At 51.4% G+C, this 20,969-nt stretch overlaps 1 protein-coding gene across 5 annotated transcripts in view; it reads right to left on the bottom strand.

The window, feature by feature from the left end:
- CLMN (calmin) overlaps positions 1-20,969 on the bottom strand; it is a 127,611-nt gene that overhangs the window by 66,423 nt on the left and 40,219 nt on the right. The window contains exon 1 of one of the 5 annotated variants that reach the window (XM_083165783.1): positions 7,190-7,434. The exons of the other annotated variants lie outside the window; for them this stretch is intronic. Coding sequence (XP_083021909.1) covers positions 7,190-7,214 — 25 coding nt within the window. The 5' untranslated portion in view covers positions 7,215-7,434. Of the gene's footprint in view, positions 1-7,189; positions 7,435-20,969 lie in introns of those variants that run through there. 5 annotated transcript variants of the gene reach the window in all.

Consider the following 20,969-nt stretch of genomic DNA (forward strand, 5'->3'; position numbering starts at 1 on the left):
CACGCAGAGAGTTATTGTTTTATTCCGTGAAAACACGACTGTACCACAATCCAATAAAAAGTTACCGGGTCTCCGCATGAGCAGAGTGATTAAAATGTAATATTCTAGATTAATAGTGCAGATTAGAGACGGGAAATATTCCATATTCCGGTACAATGAGGCAATCTTTTTTATTTATGTTCACATTTGGGATACAGAGAAATCACCGAGCTACAGAGCGCAGCCTCCACGCCGAGAGACAACGCGTCGTTATATAACCCGGCAGCTCGGATATAGAAGAATAAACATTTACTGTAAACACTAATATTGGCCGCACGCGGAACGGTCTGAGCTGCTGGTGATGTCATAAAGGACCTTATTCATGTCTGTTTGCTTGCATGCGAATTTGCATGCGAGCTCGATGTTTTCTAAATGTGCATGCGCCGGGTGCATGCATCGATCCAACATTGCGGCCAGTGGGCAATAGGGGAAAACATCCATTCGCAGTCAGTGCGTGCGAGCACACGCTGTGAACGGGTGGAAGGCCGGCCAACATTCGCAAGGTGGGGTTTGGTGGACCAGAATAACCCCCTAAGTTCACTAGGTCTGGGGTTTGGTGGTGATCCAGAATGACCCCCTAAGTTCACTAGGTCTGGGGTTTGGTGGTGATCCAGAATAACCCCCTAAATTCACTAGGTCTGGAGTTTGGTGGTGATCCAGAATGACCCCCTCAGTTCACTAGGTCTGGGGTTTGGTGGTGATCCAGAATAACCCAAAAAGTTCACTAGGTCTGGGGTTTGGTGGTGATCCAGAATGACCCCCTAAGTTCACTAGGTCTGGAGTTTGGTGGTGATCCAGAATGACCCCCTAAGTTCATTAGGTCTGGGGTTTGGTTGCAGAACAACCAGTTTGTCTTGTGACATCGCTATGTGCCGGGTATCACCTATTATCACACCACACGGGAAGATGAGATCGGTCATGTATACCCAATCCTGCTGTGATCCAGCCATCTAGCAGCAGGTATGGGTCACGGGTCTGACGGTCAAAATGTCGACACATTTAAAAAAAAGGTTGTCATGTATTATGTGGACATGGTCAAAAGGTTGACAAAAACATTCGATTAACATGAAAAAAGGTCTCCATGAGTTTGTATTAGTTTGTTTTTGTCTATGTCGACATGGACACCGTATAAGTGTGTCGCTCCACTCGCCATGCTTCACACAATATGGTCGCCCCTTGATAAGTCGACATAGACAAAAGTGCAACACGTGAAAATGTCAACTTGTTTCTTTCTTTTAGGACTTTTAGTGAGCCATGCGAGGGGGCACGTGGTACACTACTCTGGGGTACATATGATGAAATCTGCAAAAAAAAAACATGAAAAAACTGATTTGTCAACAGTGTCATGTGTCGACAATTTCCATGTCAACCTGTTGTTTATGCTGATCTTGTGAATGTCGACCATTTGTATACCATATGTGAATGTTGACCCTTTATACCATAACCCTTAAAAACTCCCAGCTAGTGGCTAGAGGGTATATGTCAGGGGGAAACGGTCATCTGTCAGACCACACTTAGGTCGACAGCCATTAGGTCGACCCCTGAAGGTCGACTGGCCCCAAGGTCGACAGGGTTACGACATGACTTATGGTCGACATGGGCCAAGGTCGACATGGGTTTAGGTCGACAGTCATTAGGTCGACATGAGTTATTCACTGTTTTTTGAGCCAACATGTGCCGACAGGCGGTATTTCATGGGAGAATAAAATAGTGTGCCGAGCGTAGCGAGGCACCGTGCCCGAAGCATTGCGAGCGAAGCGTGCGATGCGAGGGGCTGCGATTCAACTCCAATTGTGTCCATGTCGACTGTGTCGACATCCGGCTAAAAAAAAACAACAGTGAAAAACTCATGTCGACCTAATGGCTGTCGACCTAAACCCATGTCGACCTTAACCCATGTCGACATTTAACCCTGTCGACCTTGGGGCCAATCGACCTTCCGGGGTCGACCTAATGACTGTAGACCTAAGTCTGGTCTGACACATGTACCGATTCCATGTCAGGATTGCCTACAAAAATACACATTTGGGACTTATCGGCATGGATCAACCCTCTCTCCTGACGGCCTAACTCAAACCCACCAATACTGCCTAAACCTAACCCTGCCCACCCCCTGTAGCCCAACCCCACCCTACAACCTAAACCCAGCCCGCTACCTACTGCCTAAACCTAGCCGTGCTAACCCACCCCGGCAGCCTAACCCCACCACCACCACCGCACCCTAATCATAGCCCACTACCTACTGCCTAAACCTAGCCTTGCTCCCCCCCATAGCCTAACCCCACCCCTACCGCTGTACCCTAAACCTAGCCCACTACCTACTGCCTAAACCTAGCTGTGCCCACCCCCTGCAGCCTAACCCCACCCCCACCACCGCACCCTAATCATAGCCCACTACCTACTGCCTAAACATAGCCTTGTTCCCCCCTTATAGCCTAACCCCACCCCTACCGCTGTACCCTAAACCTAGCCTACTACCTACTGCCTAAACCTAGCTGTGCACACCCCCAGCAGCCTAACCCCACCCCCACCCTAAACCTAGCTCTGCCAACCCCCTGCAGCCTAACCCCACCACCGCACCATAAACCGAGCCCACTACCTACTGCCTAAACCTAGCTGTGCCCACTCTCCTGCAACCAAGCCCCACCCCCACTACTGCACCCTAACCTAGCCCACTACCTACTGCCTAAACCTAGCTGTGCCCACCCCCTGCAGCCTAAACCCCACCCCCACCGCCGCATCCTAAACCTAGCCCACTACCTACTGCCTAAACCTAGCTGTGCCCACCCCCCTGCAGCCTAACCCCACCCCCACCACTGCACCCTAACCTAGCCCACTACCTACTGCCTAAACCTAGCTGTGCCCACCCCCACATCCTAAACCTAGCCCACTTCCTACTGCCTAAATCTAGCTGTGCCCACCCCCTGCAGCCTACCCCCACCACCGTATCCTAAACCTAGCTCACTACCTACTGCCTAAACCTAGCTGTACCCACCCCCTGCAGCCTAACCCCACCCCCACCACCGTATCCTAAACCTAGCTCACTACCTACTGCCTAAACCTAGCTGTACCCACCCCCTGCAGCCTACATCCCCCCCACCACCACCGCATCCTAAACCTAGCTCACTACCTACTGCCTAAACCTAGCCCTGACCACCTTCCTGCGGCCTAACACGTCCTGGCAATCAGGATGCTGACAGTCGGGATTCCGGTTTTGGCATTGAAAGCGATTTCGGTAATCTGGCGCTGGTGTTCTACCCACAAGTCAGGATACCGGCACCAGGATTTTGACAAGTCAGGATACCGGCGTCCTCACTAGCAGTGTGTTAACTGCACCAGTGGCATACCATATAATACAATGGAAAATGTCACAATACATAATAATGTCACTTGAGTGCTAGCTATAATAAGCTCAACAAAGTCATTATAGGTGATTCACCTCTGTCCTCTCGCCGCATCATTTAATTTGACCTCCCTTTGAAACAGTCACCGACATGTTTTAATTGGCATCTCAAGACACCAATCAAGCCACAGTTGTCAGCCGCAGGACACAGGCTTGGGAGCGGAAGGGGAAAAGCCAGAGCAAAACTCCAAAATGACTCGAAGCGTGGCGAGCGCCGCCTCCTCTAGCATCCTCAAAAAGTGTCTGTTGTAAGGGGGGCAGCCATTTTGTGATGGTCACTTTTATTACCAGCAGCCAGGAGGAGTGCCGATACTATAGGAAAGGAGCTTTGTGGGTCCCAGCGGCGGCACCGGCATATTGTACAAGGAGCTTTGCTGGTCCTGGCGGCACATTTGAGGGGTAAGGCAGGGTGGTCCTGAAGTGCTGCGTATCCATAGCCCCGCAGAGCCCCGGTGCCCACACAACTCAGCGCCTCCCCTGCGGGGCTATTTTTTTGCCACTGAAATTACCCCAAGGGACCCATGCAGGTTACAATATTCATGAGGTCTAAACCCTTCAATTCACCCCAGCATATCTCCTATAGATTGTAAGTTGGCGAGCAGGGCCCTCCTACCTTTTTGAACGGCTGTGACGACTCAGTTTGTGTCATCACAGTTTCCCATTGGAAAGCGCAACAGAATTTGCTGCTGTTAGTAAACAGATCAATATTTCCATATCTGCAAAGCGGGACAATCTGCAACCAAGTTGTTTTCATCCCGCATCAGGCCCTCCCCGCACAAAGCCAAGACACACACCTCATTCATGATTGTACATTTGTTTCTCAAGCAATGGCCACTTTCACCCGTAACAACAACACACTTCTGGCTGTTATTAGACGTGGTACTACTGTATTTGGTGGCGTTCTTACTACGGTCATTGCATCCAACTCAATGAAGCGCGGCTAGAATGCGGGCAGGGCAGGGGGGAGGGGGGGTATGTGCAGGAACTGGGCAGGGACTGTGTACTTACTCTCAGCATGCCATGTGAGTATTGTCCCTCTTTTGTTCATGCATGGAAGGGTCATAGTTACTGGGTGTGCTGCGCCTACCTGTAACACACTATTACGCCCTGCGCACACACCGTGCCAACCGACAACACAAGCACTGAGGAAGAAAGATAACATTACACTAGATTCCTACTATGCCGTGGGAGGAGATCCGTGGACTTGCATTATTCAGTTAAGTTATATTATAGAACACTTATTCCGCAGCGTCTTACAGAGAATATTTTACAGCAGCCCCTGCCGGCGTGGAGCTAATGACCGGTACACACCAGGACGATGGTGCTCGTGAGCTGACAGCGCCGCCGACACGCCGCTGATGTGATCGCGATCCGATCACGACCCCCACCCACTGCAATGGTCGTTTCTGAGATCCTACCTGCAGCCGGTAGGATCTCAGAAAAGACCGACCCGTGGGGCCGCGCATCGGATCGGGATCGCATCAAAAGTACACTGAAATGGCCCAAAACATGGACAAATGACAAACAATCGGTCAAGATTGTTTCTAAATTGACTCGTTTTGGGCCATATCGTCCTGGTGTGTACCCCACATTACACTCTATGGGGCCGATTCAGAGCTGCTCGCTAAAGTCTGAATTCAGATTTCTCTGATGGTGGGAGACTGCTAATGTGCATGTGGCTTCGGCGAGATTCTCACCCACCGGGACGGTCGCATGTTGATTGCCACTCGGCGCCGGGGTGATGTTAACCTGCTCATTAGGCTCCAAATATATGCATCCTAGCGCGCAGGTGTGAATCGGGCCCCTATATTTCCCACTACACACACACAACAATGGGGGCTATTCAGACCTGATCGCACTGCTGTGATTTCGCAGGCTAGGTGATAATTGATAAACTGCGCACACATGCAGCTCGCAGTACGCAGCGATATACCATCCTGCGATAAAATCCAGCGTTTATTTAATCGTTCGCTGCGCGCCAGGTGATTGACAGGAAGCCAGCGTTTGGGGGTGGTAACAGGACGGTTTCTGGGAGTGTCAGGGAAAATGCAGGAGCGACCTGGCGTTTGCAGCAAGGGCGTGTGATCTCATCTCCGGGCCCCTGATCCAGTCACAGAGAAGGTCCTGGGCTACACACACATGGAACAATCCTTCTATGGTGAGCGGCTGCTGACAGAGTTCCAGCTTATTGCAGTGCTGTAATATTTTCGCGACCTTGTACAGGGCGGGATGTCACTCTGGCGGGGCGGCCGCTATCTGATTGCAGAGCTCTACAAATTAGCAGCCCAGCGATCCGGTCGGAAATAACCCCCCAAATAACTGTAATGCTAGGTACACACCACGATTTGCACACAGGCCCTTATTCTGGTTCACTCACATAGGCAAATTCCTTCTCAAATGGACAAAACCATGTGCACTGCAGGTGGGGTAGATGTAACATGTGCAGAAAGAATTAGATTTGGGTGAGGTTTTACTTCAAAGTGAGATTTATATTGCAGTGTACAAATACAGCAGCCAGTATTTACCCTGCACAGAAACAAAATAACTCACCCAAATCTAATTCTCTCTGCTCATGTTACATCTGCCCCCCTGCAGCGCACATGGGCCCTTATTCTGATTGAGTCGGATGGCTCCGAGTGCGGACGGACGGCCGATGGTTGGTGTTTGCGCATGTGCAGAGGCGTATCTGCGCATGTGCGAACGCCGTGCATGTCTGAATACGGCGTGAATTCTGTACAGAAAACGATCGATTGGAACAATCCGAGCAGGGGGTGGAGAGGGGAGTGAAGGGCTGTTTGGGCTCATTACCATATGTGTACGCCCCACGTTTCATGGGTGTTCCCATGAAAACGCTGGGTGTACGTATGGTAATTCACCCGTGACACACGTGTGGGGGGCGGACATCTGACATAGCCGGATGTCAGCTGCCCGCCCATATCCCTGCTTTTGCACGGAGAAATGTCCGAGTGGTCTGGAGCACTCAGTGCTGCCTGACCACTGGGTCCATCATTTGATGGTCGGCGTCCATCGAATGATGGGGGAGGTTCCCCAGATGGAGGAGGTGTTCACATGAAAAATCCACTCGCGGTCCGTTCGGCATCTTACCGCATTCGGACGGTGTGAGCGATCCGTACGGTAGGCGGGGCTAAGAACACTCGGTTTCTGTCCGAAATACGCATCAGTCCGAGTCAACTAGAATAAGGGCCATGGTTTTGTCCATTTGAGAAGGTTTTTGCCTTTGCGAGTGAACCAGAATACACGCCACGATTCAATCATGATCTGTATCCAATTGAAGGGATCATTAACAAATCCTGACTGCAGCACTTAGGATCTCCAAAACGACCAGCGGTGAAGCGCATCGGATTGAAATCATATTTAAAACATGCCCAATTTACATACGACCGGTCCAAAATGCATCGAAATTGACGGAATGGAGGCCAAATCCTTCCGGTGTGTACCCAACATCAGATTTGTCAGAAACCAGCTAACCTAGCACTCTGCCTTTGGAGTGTGGGAAAAGGCCTAAAGCGCTCCGACGAAAGCCACATAAACACAGGCGTCACATATAAACTCCACACATAGCAGCATTGTCAGAACTGAACCTAAAGCACCAGTGCTGCTGTCCACTGTGCTCACAACATATGGACCATGCAGTGTTGTGGCTGAATTAGAACTCCCATAATGCTCAGCATAAGAGCCACTTTTAGATGTCAAGAGAACAGATATAGAGAATAAAACACTTCCTACCCCAGCGGCCTTTCTTGTACTCCATTGCCCGGCAGAGAGCTCCTCAGTCTGACGGCTGCTTTCCAGAGAAACAGTCTGCCTGGAATGAAGGTGTGCTCCTCGCTGTGCGTATCTAAACTGCTGTACATTAATGCACAGCTACAGAACCCTGCCCTTGTCACATTATGTGTGCCTGCATTCAGGACACCCACACCCTGTGATGCATAATAGTGTATGTACACAAGCCAGTTACCATGTGCTGTTAACACCGGCCGCAGTGTTTGTGTGCCAGGATTACTGTAATAATCAGAGGAAGGTGAGAGAGCCCCTGCATTGGCTTCCTGGTGCATAACTACACATGAATAAACCAGAACAGCTCCCAGGATCCTCCAGTCTATAAAAGGCACAATCTCACTGGCACAGAAACTCGTCTGTTATGTAACAAGTAATTAGTGCAATTGGGACAACCCTGGAACAGGCCTATAGTAACTCTCTCACTGCCACAGGACATAACCAGCTGCTGACTAAACACATCTATATGTTATGTCTACACGGACGGTACTTATGTAGTATCTGGGCTGCCGATTTTTTGATTGTATGCCTTAAGTTAAGGCATACAATCAGATGCGATGCGATGCGATATCGCATCGCATCGCATACGACCATGCGATGCGATGCGATGCGATGACCCGATTTTTCCATAGGATTCAATGTTAAAATGGACTGAGTCCATTTTAACATGGAATTCAATGGGAAAAGGGGTCCTTTTCATACCCCTACTATCCAAGTGGGCATGGAGTTGGATATAAACCTGTGGCGAGCGTAGCGAGCCACCGAGCCCGAAGCGTGGCGAGCGAAGCGAGCCCCGCGAGGGGACGGTATTCTGTGTCCCCTCGCGGGGCTCGCTACGCTCGCCACGCTTCGGGCTCGGTGGCTCGCTACGCTCGCCACAGGTTTATATCCAACTCCATGCCCACTTGGATAGTAGGGGTATGAAAAGGACCCCTTTTCCCATTGAATTCCATGTTAAAATGGACTCAGTCCATTTTAACATTGAATCCTATGGAAAAATCGGGTCCATCGCATCGCATCGCATCGCATGCGATATGGTCGGGTGCGATGCGATGCGATGGACCCGATTTCAAAATCGGCAGCCCAGTTACTACATAAGTACCACACGGACTTAAAATAGACCGGGAAATAAACGGAATAATTTATGAAGCATATTCGCCCCATGTTGCATTGTTACATTTAAATAAACCCTGATAATTACTACTAGGATGGGTGAACTACTTAAGAGTTACCCGTTTTACATGACCGAGAAATCTTGGGCCTTATTCTGGTTCACTCTTAGAGGCAAATTCCTTCTCAAATATACAAAATCATGTGCACTGCAGGTGGGGCAGATGTAACATGTGCACAGAGAATTAGATTTGGGTGAGTTATTTTGTTTCTGTGCAGGGAAAATACTGACTGCAATATAGATCTCACTTTGAAGAAAAACCCCACCCAAATCTAAAGGCCCCCATACACTGAGATGATTTGGTCCAATTTCAGCCGATTGCGACCAATCGGCCCGTTAAATTGGACCAAATCGTTCCTCCCTGACATGCCGGCGGGTCCGATGCATGGTCCTGTGCGCATCGGACCCGACCAGGTGTTCAGGCCGGCAGGCCGTCCGATCACCCGTTCCTCCTGGGAAGGTCCCGGCAGCTCGCAGGCTGTCGGTGTCCGTACACTGCTGCGAGACATCGCAGGCAGTGTATGGGCACCTTAACTCTCCCTGCACATGTTACATCTGCCCCACCTGCAGTGCACATGGTTTTGTCCATTTGAGAATGAATTTGCCTCTAAGAGTGAACCAAAATAAGGCCCCTTGTTTCATCATCATGGCAGGAGCAGCATATCGCAAGCAAGGATGGCCATCGATAGTTGCCGAACATTGATAGCTTACTAATTGTCATTGATGGTTTTGCTTATAGTTCTCTGCAATCTATGGCTAAGCAGAACCAAATATTTTTACTGACATAAGGCTTCGCTCCGCCCTCTGTAGCTCCACTAGGCCCCGCCCCCTTCTTTTATTGGCCCGGGGCTCTGTCAGCGGTGGTCATCAAGTGGCACAGACCGGCAATGGCCAAACCGGTCTTCAAGATCTACCAATAGTTCATGTTGACACAAGCTTAAGGTCGACTTGGGCATGGTTGACACCCACAAGCGGTTTTTACGGTCTTTGTGTCTGTGTTGACATATGTCGACATGAACACCATATAAGTGTACTACATCCCCTTGCTGCGCTCTGCACGCTGTTAAATTCTCACTCTATGCCCTCTTGGATAGTTAAGAATGAACCAAGTCGGTCTTCACCCAAAAAATTTTAAAAACCGCATGTCGACCTTGTAGGTGTCAACCATGCCCATGTCAAAATTAAGTTTATGTCAACCTTCTGTAAATGGCAACCTATTAAGGTGTCGACCTAGTCACTGTTGACTGTTAGTGATTGACCTATTGACCTCCGACATTGTCGACGCAGGGACCGCGTACCTCTGCATTCATTCCAAACCGACACATTCTACAGATTCACAGGACCATCCCTGCCATGGATGGTTTATGTACCAGCAATGGTTATCACCAATGGCAACCATCAATGAAGATCCCTGGTCACTACTTTTAGTTAACATGTAATGCTTGTAACAACGGGCAAACGTCCTGAAATACTTTGTGCTGCTGTGATGTCTGAGCACAGATTTTTCTTACAGACTGTTGTAAGCGTGATCTCCTGCTTGTCAGGGTACAGTCAGTAACCACAATTAACAATGCGACCGGCTCCCCAGGCGAGTTTTTAGCAGAGACGCACACAGACGCCCATATTTTTGTTTCTAATTCATCACCGTGTTTTGGTTTGGATTCGTTATTTGGTTCGGTTAAAAATCTATTTTTAGAAAATAAAAAATTTGATAGAAAAACCAGTAAAAACAGCTACAATCATGTCATTTTGGCAATTTAAAACCTGAAGTTCAAATTGAAAATCTGAATTCCGAACCGCGGGAAGACCCGAACCAGGCAAAAACTTCATCCTAAATGTGGGATGAGTTTTCACAAAAATATGGCACCTTGAGGTGAAGAACTGATTCCCTAAAGTTAGTGAACCTGTTCCAACTTCCCAGGGAAAGTAAATAGTACAGATGACTGTATCCAAGTTAAGTTCAGGCACATTCCTGTGTGCTGGGCTAAATTACAGGCTGAGTCACACAGATACTCCTGCTCAGACTGACACAGAGTACAGTACATTGTACCACGCTACAGATCAAACCCCAGAGACAAGTTTAATTACTGCGTACAAGTCTGAAGATGACTTCATTCAGTAAACAATCTGCACCGTATACGACACTCGGTAAATATATACCTTCAGTGGGGTAAGCAGATATCTCACATTAATGTACACAGCATTATACCACAGTATTACAATACCTTTCCTTAAAGTAAAGTTTTTGGGTTCTCCTAATACAATTCTACTCATTTTACAGTAGCATTATATTCAATTACTGGTGAGAGTGAGTGGACATCGATACTGTGTTTATTACACTTCACTTTGTATTCTCTGGGTTGCGTTGACATTGGCCAAGTTACAATTGGAACGCACCAATCACTTCTGACCTGCAGCTGGACAGTATCCAATGCATTCCATTACAACAATAGGAGCAGGCCTGATCCCTGTGACTTCTGGGTCACACTTGCCGAGGGGCTCGAATGTCGTGGAGTTCTCCACCACTAGCGGGTAAGAGCTTGAGGATGAGATTCGCTGCCAATCAAAGAAGTATAACATCAGGAAAGGGCAATAATTGGTATTGACTACTCCAACTGGGATGCAATGAAATGTCAGAATCGTAATGTCAACAATTATGATGTCGATACTGTCAAAATGTCAATGTGTGAAATACCAAATTTCTACATCGGCCAGCAGGTGAAGGCTAGGGTAAGGCTGCAGGAGTGGAGGTAAGGGTTAGGCTGTGGAAGGGGAAGGTTAGGGTTAGGCTGCGGGAGGTGAGGTTGGGCTAGGCTGTGGAAGAAGAGAGAAGGTTTAGGCTGCGGGAGGAGAGGTAAGGGTTAGGCTGCAGAAGGGGTAGTAAGGGTTAGGCTGTGTAAGGGGAAGGTTAGGGTTAGGCAGCTGGAGGTGAGGTTGGGCTAGATTGCAGAAGCGGAGAGAAGGGTAAGGCTGTGAAAGGGGAGGTAAGGGTTAGGCTGCGGAAGGGGAGGTTGGGTTAGGCTGTGGGAAGGGAGGTTTGGTTAGGCTGTGGGAGAGGAGGTTAGGGTTATGGTGTAGAAGGTGAGAGAAGGCGGGAGGGGAGGTAAGGGTTAGGCTGCGGGAGGGGAGGTTGGGGTTAGGCTGCAGAAGGGGAGGTAAGGGTTAGGCTGCGGAAGGGGTGAGAAGGGTTAGGCTGCAGGAGGGGAGATTAGGGTTAGGCTGTGGAAGGGGGAGGTTGGGGTTAGGCTGTGGGAGGGGAGGTTGGGGTTAGGGTGCAGGAGGGGAGGTAAGGGTTAGGCTGCGGAAGGGGTGAGAAGGGTTAGGCTGCAGGAGGGGAGTTAATGGTTAGGCTGCAGGAGGGGAGGTAGGGTTAGGCTGTGGGAGAGGATAGGGTTGGGGTTCAGAAGGTGAGAGAAGGGTTAGGCTGCGGGAGGGGAGGTAAGGGTTAGGCTGCGGGAGGGGAGGTTGGGGTTAGGCTGTGGAATGGGAAGGTTAGGCTGCGGGAGGGGAGGTAAGGGTTAGGCTGCGGGAGAGGAGGTTGGGGTTAGGCTGTGGAACGGGAAGGTTAGGGTTAGGCTGCAGAATGGGAGAGAAGGGTTAGGCTGCAGAATGGGAGAGAAGGGTTAGGCTGCAGGAGGGAAGGTAAGGGTTAGGCTGTGGGAGGGGAGGTTGGGTTAGGTTGTGGGAGAGGAGGTTAGGGTTATGGTGTAGAAGGTGAGAGAAGGGTTAGGCTGCAGGAGGGGAGGTAAGGGGAAGGCTGCGGGAGGGGAGGTTGGGGTTAGGCTGTGTAAGGGGAAGGTTAGGGTTAGGCTGCGGGACGTGAGGTTGGGCTAGGCTGTGGAAGAAGAGAGAATGGTTAGGCTGCGGAAGGGGAGGTAAGGGTTAGGCTGTGTAAGGGGAAGGTTAGGGTTAGGCTGCGGGAGGGGAGGTAAGGGTTAGGCTGCGGAAGGGGAGGTAAGGGTTAGGCTGCAGAATGGGAGTTAAGGGTTAGGCTGCGGGAGGGGAGGTTGGGTTAGGTTGCGGGGAGGGGAGGTTGGGGTTAGGCTGTGTAAGGGGAAGGTTAGGCTGCGGGAGGTGAGGTTGGGCTAGGCTGTGGAAGAAGAGAGAATGGTTAGGCTGCGGGAGGGGAGGTAAGGGTTAGGCTGCAGAATGGGAGTTAAGGGTTAGGCTGTGGTAAGGGAGGTTTGGTTAGGCTGTGGGAGAGGAGGTTAGGGTTATGGTGTAGAAGGGGAGAGAAGGGTTAGGCTGCAGGAGGGAGGTAAGGGTTAGGCTGCGGGAGGGGAGGTTGGGGTTAGGCTGCGGGAGGGGAGGTTGGGGTTAGGGTGCGGGAGGGGAGGTTGGGGTTAGGCTGCAGGAGGGGAGGTAAGGGTTAGGCTGCGGAAGGGGTGAGAAGGGTTAGGCTGTGGAAGGGGGAGGTTGGGGTTAGGCTGCGGGAGGGGAGGTTGGGGTTAGGGTGCGGGAGGGGAGGTAAGGGTCAGGCTGCAGAAGGTGAGAGAAGGGTTAGGCTGCGGGAGGGGAGGTTGGGGTTAGGCTGCAGGAGGGGAGGTAAGGGTTAGGCTGCGGAAGGGGTGAGAAGGGTTAGGCTGCAGGAGGGGAGGTAAGGGTTAGGCTGTGGGAGGGGAGGTTGGGTTAGGCTGTGGAAGGGGAGTTAATGGTTAGGCTGTGGGAGAGGAGGTTAGGGTTAGGCTGCAGAAGGTGAGAGAAGGGTTAGGCTGCGGGAGGGGAGGTAAGGGTTAGGCTGCGGGAGGGGAGGTTGGGGTTAGGCTGCGGGAGGGGAGGTTAGGGTTAGGCTGTGGAACGGGAAGGTTAGGGTTAGGCTGCAGGAGGGGAGGTGAGGGTTAGGCTGCAGAATGGGAGAGAAGGGTAAGGCTGCAGGAGCGGAGGTAAGGGTTAGGCTGTGGGAGGAGAGGTTGGGTTAGGCTGTGGGAGGGGAGGTTTGGTTATCCTGTGGGAGAGGAGGTTAGGATTGGGGTGCAGAAGAAGAGAGAAGGATTAGGCAGCGGGAGGGGAGGTTGGGGTTAGGCTGCGGGAGGTGAGGTAAGGGCTAGGCTGCGGGAGGGGAGGTTGGGGGTTAGGCTGCGGGAGGGGAGTGAAGGGTTAGGCTGCGGGAGGGGAGGTTGGGGTTAGGCTGTGGAATGGGAAGGTTAGGGTTAGGCTGCGGGAGGGGAGGTAAGGGTTAGGCTGCGGGAGAGGAGGTTGGGGTTAGGCTGTGGAACGGGAAGGTTAGGGTTAGGCTGCAGAATGGGAGAGAAGGGTTAGGCTGCAGAATGGGAGAGAAGGGTTAGGCTGCAGGAGGGAAGGTAAGGGTTAGGCTGTGGGAGGGGAGGTTGGGTTAGGTTGTGGGAGAGGAGGTTAGGGTTATGGTGTAGAAGGTGAGAGAAGGGTTAGGCTGCAGGAGGGGAGGTAAGGGGAAGGCTGCGGGAGGGGAGGTTGGGGTTAGGCTGTGTAAGGGGAAGGTTAGGGTTAGGCTGCGGGACGTGAGGTTGGGCTAGGCTGTGGAAGAAGAGAGAATGGTTAGGCTGCGGAAGGGGAGGTAAGGGTTAGGCTGTGTAAGGGGAAGGTTAGGGTTAGGCTGCGGGAGGGGAGGTAAGGGTTAGGCTGCGGAAGGGGAGGTAAGGGTTAGGCTGCAGAATGGGAGTTAAGGGTTAGGCTGCGGGAGGGGAGGTTGGGTTAGGTTGCGGGGAGGGGAGGTTGGGGTTAGGCTGTGTAAGGGGAAGGTTAGGGTTAGGCTGCGGGAGGTGAGGTTGGGCTAGGCTGTGGAAGAAGAGAGAATGGTTAGGCTGCGGGAGGGGAGGTAAGGGTTAGGCTGCAGAATGGGAGTTAAGGGTTAGGCTGTGGTAAGGGAGGTTTGGTTAGGCTGTGGGAGAGGAGGTTAGGGTTATGGTGTAGAAGGGGAGAGAAGGGTTAGGCTGCAGGAGGGAGGTAAGGGTTAGGCTGCGGGAGGGGAGGTTGGGGTTAGGCTGCGGGAGGGGAGGTTGGGGTTAGGGTGCGGGAGGGGAGGTTGGGGTTAGGCTGCAGGAGGGGAGGTAAGGGTTAGGCTGCGGAAGGGGTGAGAAGGGTTAGGCTGTGGAAGGGGGAGGTTGGGGTTAGGCTGCGGGAGGGGAGGTTGGGGTTAGGGTGCGGGAGGGGAGGTAAGGGTCAGGCTGCAGAAGGTGAGAGAAGGGTTAGGCTGCGGGAGGGGAGGTTGGGGTTAGGCTGCAGGAGGGGAGGTAAGGGTTAGGCTGCGGAAGGGGTGAGAAGGGTTAGGCTGCAGGAGGGGAGGTAAGGGTTAGGCTGTGGGAGGGGAGGTTGGGTTAGGCTGTGGAAGGGTAGTTAATGGTTAGGCTGTGGGAGAGGAGGTTAGGGTTAGGCTGCAGAAGGTGAGAGAAGGGTTAGGCTGCGGGAGGGGAGGTAAGGGTTAGGCTGCGGGAGGGGAGGTTGGGGTTAGGCTGCGGGAGGGGAGGTTAGGGTTAGGCTGTGGAACGGGAAGGTTAGGGTTAGGCTGCAGGAGGGGAGGTGAGGGTTAGGCTGCAGAATGGGAGAGAAGGGTAAGGCTGCAGGAGGGGAGGTAAGGGTTAGGCTGTGGGAGGAGAGGTTGGGTTAGGATGTGGGAGGGGAGGTTTGGTTATCCTGTGGGAGAGGAGGTTAGGATTGGGGTGCAGAAGAAGAGAGAAGGGTTAGGCAGCGGGAGGGGAGGTTGGGGTTAGGCTGCGGGAGGTGAGGTAAGGGCTAGGCTGCGGGAGGGGAGGTTGGGGGTTAGGCTGTGGGAGGGGAGGTAAGGGTTAGGCTGCAGAATGGGAGTTAAGGGTTAGGCTGCGGGAGGGGAGGTTGGGTTAGGTTGCGGGGAGGGGAGGTTGGGGTTAGGCTGTGTAAGGGAAGGTTAGGGTTAGGCTGCGGGAGGTGAGGTTGGGCTAGGCTGTGGAAGAAGAGAGAATGGTTAGGCTGCGGGAGGGGAGGTAAGGGTTAGGCTGCAGAATGGGAGTTAAGGGTTAGGCTGTGGTAAGGGAGGTTTGGTTAGGCTCTGGGAGAGGAAGTTAGGGTTATGGTGTAGAAGGTGAGAGAAGGGTTAGGCTGCAGGAGGGAGGTAAGGGTTAGGCTGCGGGAGGGGAGGTTGGGGTTAGGCTGCGGGAGGGGAGGTTGGGGTTAGGGTGCGGGAGGGGAGGTTGGGGTTAGGCTGCAGGAGGGGAGGTAAGGGTTAGGCTGCGGAAGGGGTGAGAAGGGTTAGGCTGTGGAAGGGGGAGTATATAAGGGTGGGTTTTTCGGGAGGAGTTGCGCCGTGGACTATATATGATAACCCTGCTGCAATGAGTGTGGAGGTATACTACCAATACCTCTAGTTGGTCTGTGGGGGGGGTTTCACCTTACGGTGTACACTCTGCGCTAAGGGTATACCTTTTTTGGAAATGTTTGTCGAGGTTATATAACTCCTATATTTATACAATCACCACTATTAGTTTCTCTTTGAAAGAATAATGATTTTTATTTAAATGTACATGCGTATTATAATAAAAACACAACACACAATATAATGGGTGGTTTTAAAAGGCATTAATTGCCTAAATAAAATAATATAAAAAATTCATGTAAAAAAAAACATGCACATATAGATTATCTATGCATATGTGGGCTCTAGTACCGGTATACACATACAGAGGGGTATACAAACTGGGAGACACACTGGGGGTAATTGTCCTCAGGAATTGGTCTAAATTCATATATGGGCAATAATATGATATAACAAGTCTCCGTTTAGAGTGGATTATCCACTAAAGCTTGATACCTGATTCTCCGGTGGGGTGAAGGTAACGTGGAAGTGTCTGCCGGCAGACTCCTGTTAGTATCCTCTTGACCAGAAACGGAGACTTGTTATATCATATTATTGCCCATATATGAATTGGACCAATTTCTGAGGACAATTACCCCCAGTGTGTCTCCCAGTTTGTATACCCCTCTGTATGTGTATACCGGTACTAGAGCCCACATATGCATAGATAATCTATATGTGCATGTTTTTTTTACATGAATTTTTTATATTATTTTATTTAGGCAATTAATGCCTTTTAAAACCACCCATTATATTGTGTGTTGTGTTTTTATTATAATACGCATGTACATTTAAATAAAAATCATTATTCTTTCAAAGAGAAACTAATAGTGGTGATTGTATAAATATAGGAGTTATATAACCTCGACAAACATTTCCAAAAAAGGTATACCCTTAGCGCAGAGTGTACACCGTAAGGTGAAACCCCCCCCACTGTGGAAGGGGGAGGTTGGGGTTAGGCTGCGGGAGGGGAGGTTGGGGTTAGGGTGCGGGCGGGGAGGTAAGGGTCAGGCTGCAGAAGGTGAGAGAAGGGTTAGGCTGCGGGAGGGGAGGTTGGGGTTAGGCTGCAGGAGGGGAGGTAAGGGTTAGGCTGCGGAAGGGGTGAGAAGGGTTAGGCTGCAGGAGGGGAGGTAAGGGTTAGGCTGTGGGAGGGGAGGTTGGGTTAGGCTGTGGAAGGGGAGTTAATGGTTAGGCTGTGGGAGAGGAGGTTAGGGTTAGGCTGCAGAAGGTGAGAGAAGGGTTAGGCTGTGGGAGGGGAGGTAAGGGTTAGGCTGCAGGAGGGGAGGTTGGGGTTAGGCTGCGGGAGGGGAGGTTAGGGTTAGGCTGTGGAACGGGAAGTTTAGGGTTAGGCTGCAGAATGGGAGAGAAGGGTAACGCTGCAGGAGGGGAGGTAAGGGTTAGGCTGTGGGAGGGGAGGTTGGGTTAGGCTGTGGGAGGGGAGGTTTGGTTATCCTGTGGGAGAGGAGGTTAGGGTTGGGGTGCAGAAGAAGAGAGAAGGGTTAGGCAGCGGGAGGGGAGGTTGGGGTTAGGCTGCGGGAGGTGAGGTAATGGTTAGGCTGCGGGAGGGGAGGTTGGGGGTTAGGCTGCAGGAGGGGAGTGAAGGGTTAGGCTGCAGGAGGGGAGTGAAGGGTTAGGCTGTGGGAGGGGAGGTAAGGGTTAGGCTGCGGGAGGGGAGGTAAGAGTTAGGCTGTGGGAGGGGAGAGAAGGGTTAGGCTGCGGGAGGGGAGGTTATGGTTAGGCTGCGGGAGGGGCGGTAAGGGTTAGGCTGTGGGAGGTGAGGTTGGGTTAGGCTGCTGAAGGGGAGAGAAGGGTTAGGCTGCGGGAGGGGTGGTAAGGGTTTGGCTTCAGGAAGAGAGGTTAGGATTAGGCTTCAGGAGGGGAGGCTAGGGTTAGGCTGTAGGAGGGGAGGTTAGGGTTAGGCTGTGGGAAGGGAGGTTAGGATTAGACTGCAGGAGGGGAGGTTGTGTTAGGCTGCGGGAGGGGAGGTTAGAATTAGACTGCAGGAGGGGAGGTTGGGTTAGGCTGCGGGAGGGGTAGTTGGGTTAGGCTGCGGGAGGGGGAGGTTAGGGTTAGGCTGCAGGAGGGGAGGTTAGGATTAGACTGCAGGAGAGGAGGTTGGGTTAGGCTGCGGGAGGGGAGGTAAGGGTCAGGCTGCGGGAGGGGTAGTTGGGTTAGGCTGCGGGAGGGGAGCTTTGGGTTAGGCTGCAGGAGGGGAGGTAAGGGTTAGGCTGCGGGAGGGGTAGTTGGGTTAGGCTGTGGGAGGGGAGGTTAGGGTTAGGCTGCCGGAGGGGAGGTTGGGTTAGGCTGCGGGAGGGGAGGTTGGGTTAGGCTGCGGGAGGGGAGGTTGGGTTAGGCTGCGGGAGTGGAGGTTGGGTTAGGCTGCGGGAGGGGAGGTTGGGTTAGGCTGCGGGAGGGGAGGTTGGGTTAGGCTGCGGGAGGGGAGGTTGGGTTAGGCTGCGGGAGGGGTAGTTGGGTTAGGCTGCAGGAGGGGAGGTTGGTTTAGGCTGCGGGAGTGGAGGTTGGGTTAGGCTGCGGGAGGGGAGGTTGGGTTAGGCTGCGGGAGGGGAGGTTGGGTTAGGCTGCGGGAGGGGAGGTTGGGTTAGGCTGCGGGAGGGGTAGTTGGGTTAGGCTGCGGGAGGGGAGCTTGGGGTTAGGCTGCAGGAGGGGAGGTAAGGGTTAGGCTGCGGGAGGGGTAGTTGGGTTAGGCTGCAGGAGGGGAGGTTGGGTTAGGCTGCGGGAGGGGAGGTTGGGTTAGGCTGCGGGAGGGGAGGTTGGGTTAGGCTGCGGGAGGGGTAATTGGGTTAGGCTGCGGGAGGGGAGCTTGGGGTTAGGCTGCGGGAGGGGAGGTTGGGTTAGGCTGCGGGAGGGGTAGTTGGGTTAGGCTGCAGGAGGGGAGGTTGGGTTAGGCTGCGGGAGAGGAGGTTGGGTTAGGCTGTGGGAGGGAAGGTTGGGTTAGGCTATGGGAGGAATGTTTAGGATTAGACACTAGAGGGAAGTTCGGGTCTATTCATACTGGTCACCACAATAGCTGCAGGATCTGCTGGCTCATCATCACCGGACTGACGAACCCATAAACTGCTAAAGACATATTCCTGTTGTACTAGGACACCCGTCTTGTCTACGTTTTACTTATGTCAACATTTTATCTGTATTTACATGATTGATGTTGAACTGGTTAATGTTGACAAAATATACCACACCCCTCCAATTCTATCTCAAATCCATTTACCCATGATGAGTCTCTGAACTATGGATACATTTCCAACAATGAGGATGCTGACGCCAGAATGCCGACTGCCGACATCACTATCGTATGTATAAGGTCTGTCTGGAGTTAGGCCCCTATAACCTTCTGCACTGTCCAGCCAATAGCATCAGGTATCTCTTTTACTAACCATGCGGCTGATTATAAACAGACAGACAACCCCCATATAGTGTTCACTCTAGAAATTTTTTAGGGCAGGGTGCTGACCACGGGGAGGGCACATTTTTCAATCGCGAGGGCACATTTTTCGTTTAGGAAGGCACATTTTAATTTTAAAGGGCAAAATGATGCGATATATATATATATATATATATATATATATATATATTATATATTTATATTTAGAGAGAGACAGTGGACAATGTGAAATTTGAAAGTGGGGGGGATGGAGAAGTTATGTGCGCGCCGAAGGCGCGCTCGCTCCAGAAAAAGGGGGGCGTGGCCACCTAAAATGGGACGTGTCCTTGAGTGTAGTGTGCCACACCATATACCTCTTATGTACATTATGTAACACAATAGTAGATCCCCTTTTACTTGCCCCACAAACATTATGCCACTTGGAATCAGACAAAATTCATGTTAAGGTGCCCATACAAGGAGCCATGTGCTTCATGCATTTCGAACTAGATCACATCGCATCTAGTTAAAAATGTATGCAATGTGCTAATGCAGCATGCATTTTGAACTAGATGCAATCTAGTTAAAAAGTATGTGCAGCACATACTTTTTGTGCTTTGCGATGTGCTATGCGAGGGATTGCCCCCTGGAGCGTCACACCATCAGCACATCTATATAAACCCTCTTGTGACACTGGAGCATCAGGCAATAAGCACATTTATGCTATATAACCATCTTGTGACACCTAAGCGTCACACCATCAGCACATTTATGCTACATAACCATCCTGTGACACTTGAGTGTCACACCATCAGCACATTTATGCTATATAATCCATCCTGTGACACCGGAGCGTCACACCATCAGCACATTTATGCTATATAACCATCTTGACACCTGAGCGTCACACCATCAGCACATTTATGCTATATAACCATCTTGTGACACCTGAGCGTCAGACCATCAGCACATTTATGCTATATAATCCATCCTGTGACACCTGAGCGTCACACCATCAGCACATATATGCTATATAACCATCCTGTGACACCTGAGCGTCACACCATCGGTACATTTATGCTATATAATCCATCCTGTGACACCTGAGCGTCACACCATCAGCACATTTATGCTACATAATCCATCCTGTGACACCTGAGCGTCACACCATCAGCACATTTATGCTATATAACCATTTTATGACACCTGAGAGCGTCACACCATCAGCACATTTATGCTATATAACCATCTTGTGACACCTGAGCGTCACACCATCAGCACATTTATGCTATATAACCATCTTGTGACACCTGAGCGTCACACCATCAGCACATTTATGCTATATAACCATCTTGTGACACCGGAGCGTCACACCATCAGCACATTTATGCTATATAACCATCTGGTGACACCTGAGCGTCACACCATCAGCACATTTATGCTATATAACCATCTGGTGACACCGGAGCGTCACACCATCAGCACATTTATCCCACATCCCCTACATCACACCTTATGCCTCATCCCCTACATCACATATCATGCCTCCATCCCCTACATCACACCTTATGCCTCCATCCCCTACATCACACCTTATGCCTCCATCCCCTACATCACACCTTATGCCTCCATCCCATACATCACACATATTGGGGTGTATTCAATGCTGTGGGCGAGCGTTGACAGCGAGCAGGGCTTTCTGCTCGCTGTCACCACTCACCCTGTCAGTTTTCAACTGACCCCCCTCATACGCCAATTCCCCCTCGCTTCCTTTTTTGAGTGAGGGGGAATTGGCGTATGCGGCTGCAGAAGCTGCGAGACTTGCGGCTAATTACAGCGAGTTTGCTGCACTAGCCGCGGGTCTCGCTGTTTA

This window comes from Crinia signifera, chromosome 12, assembly GCF_055691185.1.
Source record: "Crinia signifera chromosome 12, ASM5569118v1, whole genome shotgun sequence".
In the NCBI taxonomy this organism is placed as follows: Eukaryota; Metazoa; Chordata; class Amphibia; order Anura; family Myobatrachidae; genus Crinia; species Crinia signifera.